The sequence below is a fragment of the Lolium rigidum genome, chromosome 7, assembly GCF_022539505.1.
Source record: "Lolium rigidum isolate FL_2022 chromosome 7, APGP_CSIRO_Lrig_0.1, whole genome shotgun sequence".
NCBI classification, from domain to species: Eukaryota; Viridiplantae; Streptophyta; class Magnoliopsida; order Poales; family Poaceae; genus Lolium; species Lolium rigidum.
Window position 1 is genome coordinate 345,918,804 of NC_061514.1, and position 4,828 is coordinate 345,923,631.

At 44.4% G+C, this 4,828-nt stretch overlaps 1 protein-coding gene across 4 annotated transcripts; it reads right to left on the reverse strand.

Moving 5' to 3' along the window:
- Nucleotides 1–892: 892 nt before the first annotated feature.
- On the reverse strand, nt 893–3,446 carry LOC124677122 (golgin subfamily A member 6-like protein 22). Of its 4 annotated transcripts, none has more exons than XM_047213122.1 (4): nt 2,954–3,446; nt 2,011–2,710; nt 1,840–1,923; nt 893–1,230 (listed from the first exon to the last, which is right to left on the reverse strand). In XM_047213122.1, exons 1-4 carry the CDS (start codon nt 3,311–3,313, stop codon nt 1,142–1,144), a joined length of 1,233 nt encoding a protein of 410 aa, XP_047069078.1. In that variant the 5' UTR covers nt 3,314–3,446; the 3' UTR covers nt 893–1,141. The 4 variants fall into 4 exon arrangements, with proteins under 4 accessions (XP_047069078.1, XP_047069076.1, XP_047069074.1 ...); XM_047213120.1 differs by having other exon boundaries at nt 2,011–2,800; XM_047213118.1 differs by having other exon boundaries at nt 2,011–3,446.
- Between the last annotated feature and the right edge of the window lie 1,382 nt (nt 3,447–4,828).

Here is a 4,828-nt window from a genome sequence, read left to right on the forward strand (position 1 = left end):
CCGCAAGAAGGCTGGTGGACTGGATGCCTCGGCATTGTACCGGCTACGCACTGGGGCGGCGTCGACGACCCGGCCCACGACTTTGTGTGGAAGAACTTTGCGCCCTCCAAGGTGCGGTTCTTCGCCTGGTTGCTGTCCAAAGGGCGGGTGCTGTCACGGGCGTCGCTGCTGCACAAGAACATCCTGGCGGTCGCCGAAGCCGGCTGCCCCGTTTGCCATGCTCCTCCGGAGACGGCGAACCACATCTTCTTCGAGTGCCCCTTCGCGCGGCGCTTCGGGGTGATGTGGGCTTTCGGTTCCCCGACGCTGCTGATGTCAAGCTCCTCCACGGGTACGCCGCTCATGCTGCGGTGCCTCCAGAATCTGCCTCGACGTTCACCCTGTTGTGCTTGTGGAACCTGTGGAAACATAGAATACCGTCGTCTTCCATGAGCAGCAACCCTGCCTCCCGCTGCTGCTACATCTCTGTCGGAGTGAGGCTCGTTTCTGGCGAGCTAGACTACCTGGGGATCAAGAACTCGCTGAGGCAGCTTGGCTGGCTTGGCTGCCTAACTGAGAACATCACCTCTGTCTGATGTCCTCTTTCCCCTATACCTCCTTTAGCTGAAAAAAACTCCCCCTGTACAAACTCTTATGGCCTTGGGGCCAAGCAATATATAAAAATTCAGGTGGGGACTTTGTCCCCCCCGGTGACCATCAAAAAAAAAAGTGTGCTTTCTCACACAGGATAGCCCAAATCTTATCTAAAATCTTAAATTTGAAACCCATGGTCAGCCCGTCAAGATCACTCTCGCAAACGGGCCACCTGACAAGAAGAAATTTAACAGAGACAGAACACATGTCAGTTTCAACAAACAGAAATATCCAAACGAGACAGAGATCCATACCAGGTATAAAGTATAAACAGTTAGACCTTGACAAGTTACTCATATAATTACATCATATTACAACAAACCCACAGCACAATTGTGAGTAGGTAAGAGGAAAAAATGAATTGCACGTCAAAGGAGAACCCTTATATGACAGAAGAAAAAAAAAAGTTATTACATCAGCAGAACATGTCCTTTCTGCAATGTTTACATGAGCACTGAGCACATCTTACTTAGCTCTACAGATTTCTTCAGGCATCTCAGTTCTACCACTACCGCTGCAAGGGAGCCTGCTTCGACGAACCATTTGGAGGAGATTTCCCCAGAACATTCAAAGACTTCATCCGTTGCAGCTCCTTACCTGCGATATAGTGTTAAGAGTGTGCCACACAATGCACTTTCCTGAAATGGATACAGAGCAACTGATTTTGGTAACAACATGTCTCTGCCCTAAATACATGCCAAATGGGTACAAAGCAACTGATATTTGTAACATGTTCCCTACCCTAAATACATGCCAAATTGTTGCTATCCTAAATGCACTAGATGGTAAATGCATGTCACATATTCAGATGCTGGATATCACTCAGGACTTCTTGCATCGAGATTTAAGTAAACTATGAGGCATTTATTAAAGCTGCAGCTTGTAGAAGGCTCGTAGTGATGATTCCCCTGACACACTAATACTGTAACTCAAGAGTTGTGGTTTTATATCTTGCTTAGCATAGGCCATGAGGAGGTGTTTCAGAGGAGGTTAGGCAATACAGTGGTGTGCACATTGCACTGCAATGGACAAGACATACATGAGATACAGTGCATCAGATACTACACCTAGCAACAAGGTTACCACCATATCAAGCTATTTAAATTTTGCAGCATAAATATGCAACAAGATAAGAGTCATAAGACTGTCTAACTGAACTATAAGCTCGAGAGAATGATATTATAGATATGGCAAGTGGTGTATCACCTTCCCCCACTAGGAGGTGGATTGCCCTTTTCTCCAGCTCAATTGCATGCAAGCTCCGACCAGCTGCTGAGAGTGACCTAAGCACTATAATTAAGGGAAAGAAGTCAATACTCTGAGACTGAGAAAAAAATACAAAATACAAATTACTATGGTGCCAACCAAATGGCTTACTTTGCATATAACCCTCCTGGGGTGACCGGTCACAGTTCTCCAAATATGTCTGTAACCGAATATATCTCTCGCTCCAGTATGGATTTTGGTTGCCTGACCTATGGATATCACCTTCAACAGTGGTACCAGGAGTAACCAGTGGCTCATTAGCAGAAATAACTGGAGGTTCATTTTCCTCGGGTGCAGTTTCTGCATTTGTTTTTTCAGGGGATTCAGATGGCACTGGCCCTAGAGGTTCGGCAATGGGAGATGCCATTTCAGATGGCACTAGCCCTACAGGTTCAGTAATAGGAGGTGGCAGTTCTGGCCTTTTGATCTGGTCATGTTGCACCCTTTGACATTCCTCCTTCTCTTTTATTCCAGATTCAGCAATAGGAGGTGGCAGTTCTGGCTTATTGATCTGCTCATTTTGCACACCTTGCCGTTCTTCCTGCTGTTTTGTTCCAGATTCAGCAATATGAGGTGCCACTTCTGGCCTATTGAGCTGACCATGTTGCACCATTTGCCGCTCCACCTCCTCTTTTATTCCAGATTCAGCAATAGGAGGTGGAACTTCAGGCTTATTGATATGATCATGTTGCACCCGCCGTTCATCCTGCTCTTTTGTTTTCCCGCTTCCATTATACTTCAACTCTTGACAAGAGTTCACTTGACTATGCTCAGTTTCCTTCTGCTCTTTTGTTTTGTCTCTCTCATTAACCTTCAACTCCTGAGAAGAGCTCACTTTACTATGTTCAGTTTCCACATTTTGCTGTTCTTCATGCTCTTTTGTTTTGTCTCTTCCATTACCCTTCAACTCCTGAGAGGAGTTCACTTTACTATGTTCAGTTTCCACCTTTTTTTGTTCTTCATGCTCTTTTGTTTTCTCGCTTCCATTATCCTTCAACTCTTGACAAGAGTTCACTTGACTATGTCCAGTTTCCTTCTGCTCTCTTCCATTAACCTTCAACTCCTGAGAAGAGCTCACTTTACTATGTTCAGTTTCCACATTTTGCTGTTCTTCATGCTCTTTTGTTTTGTCTCTTCCATTACCCTTCAATTCCTGAGAAGAGTTCACTTTACTATGTTCAGTTTCCACATTTCGCTGTTCTTCATGCTCTTTTGTTTTGCCTCTTCCATTACCCTTCAACTCCTGAGAAGAGTTCACCTTACTATGTTCAGTTTCTACTTTTCGTCTTACATAAACATTATGATAAACGGGGCTTGAAGAAGCATCAGTATGCAGCCGTTTTGTGCCCACGGCCTTTAAATTATCTTCAGAAGGTCCTTTGTCCTTTGGCAGCAGAGAAGTGCCTTGAGACATATTTACGACTTTTATACCTTTATTTAGCAGCTCACGTGAAGATGCTATTTTCGCCGAGAATGCTAATTGCTTGTCACTAGATTACATGACTCCTCCAAGAATTTTCTACATTATACTCATCAGTGTTGATAGAACCTGAAATACATGGAAGAGCTTTCAATCAGCAAGATGATTAGCAAAAAAACCCTTATTGTTCAAATAATGGCAAGAAAAGAAGAACACTTTAAAATTATAGTTGACTGGTGAGTTCAGACTTTTGTCTCTCTTTTATTGCAGGTTCATAAGATTGAAACATGCATTTTGATTGGGACTTTAATTTTGAAAAGAAAGTGACAAATGCTTGATGGCTAAATAGAACAGTGTTCTAACATTTATTTGAAAAAAAAATCTACATTATAAAGTACACAGCAATGATTTAAGCATCAGCAAGTTATTGACTAACCATAGCATCTAATGCATCGATTGCATGGTTTAGTTTCACCAAATTCCAAACAATATCACTGTAGTGTTTAACCAAGCTCATGCTGCCAATTTTTCAAAGAACGTGCAAAAAGCATTTGCAAACCATTTTATTAGGAGAAGCAGGAGAGATACAAGAGAAACAGGGCAACAAGTGATCACGGTATCAGCACGCATACAATACGTGCATGCAAAAAGAGCAACACACGATACAACTACTAGACATTACTCCTCACGGTAGCTCAACCCCTGTCTCCACCGCTCCACCTCTACTTTGATACCTCATGCTACAGCTAGAAGATCATGGCTCTCGTCTTCGAACAGCCTGCTGTTTCTTGCATTCCGATGATACATGTAGCACAACCATGGAGTCAAAGTCCTTCTGGCTTTTCTCTGGCATTTGCTTCTGGCTTTTTTCTTTTTTTTTTTTTGATTTGGCTGTTTCTTGCTATCCTCTAGCGACAGGTCCACTATGAAGTTGTACGTCAAGGCGATGCTGTAAATGTGCCCATTCCACTGTAAGGCGGGCAGCCAGAGGGCAAGTCAAAGGAAGAACATGCACCCAAACGGAGCCCTAGCTCTAGCACACTCCTGATTTAGCAGTTTTCCTCGAGATTACTAAAAAGCTGTTTCTCCTGCTATCCTCTAGCGACCGGTCCACTATGAAGTACGTCAAGGCGACGCTGTAAACGTGCCCATTCCACTGTAAGGCGGGCAGCCAGAGGGCAAGCAAGTCAAAGGAAGAACATGCACCCAACAGAGCCCTAGCTTTAGCACACTCCTGATTTAGCAGTTTTCCTCGAGATTACAAAAAAGGACAGACTCCGACTTAGTGCTAGAAGCTTCCACACTAGGTGGGGTCATAGAGGCAAGCCTTACCCCTGCAAAGTGCAATGCAAAGAGGCTGCGTCGAACCCAGGACCTCTTGGCACATGTGGGGAGTACTTTGGCACTGCGCCAGGCCTGCCCTTCGAGATTACTATGGAATGTTTTTTCTGTTTAGCACCCCAGCGGAGCCGTAGCTTCAGTACGCTCCTGATTTAGCACTTTTCCTCA

Bases quoted from the DNA above. Each gene is read 5' to 3' on its own strand.
- LOC124677122 (XM_047213118.1), bottom strand. From the start codon at position 3,313: ATGTCTCAAGGCACTTCTCTGCTGCCAAAGGACAAAGGACCTTCTGAA. The intron at 1,924-2,010 runs GTAAGCCATTTG...CCTTAATTATAG, and splicing joins CCAGGAGGGTTATATGCAAA to TGCTTAGGTCACTCTCAGCA. The intron at 1,231-1,839 runs GTGATACACCAC...ACTATATCGCAG, and splicing joins CCACCTCCTAGTGGGGGAAG to GTAAGGAGCTGCAACGGATG.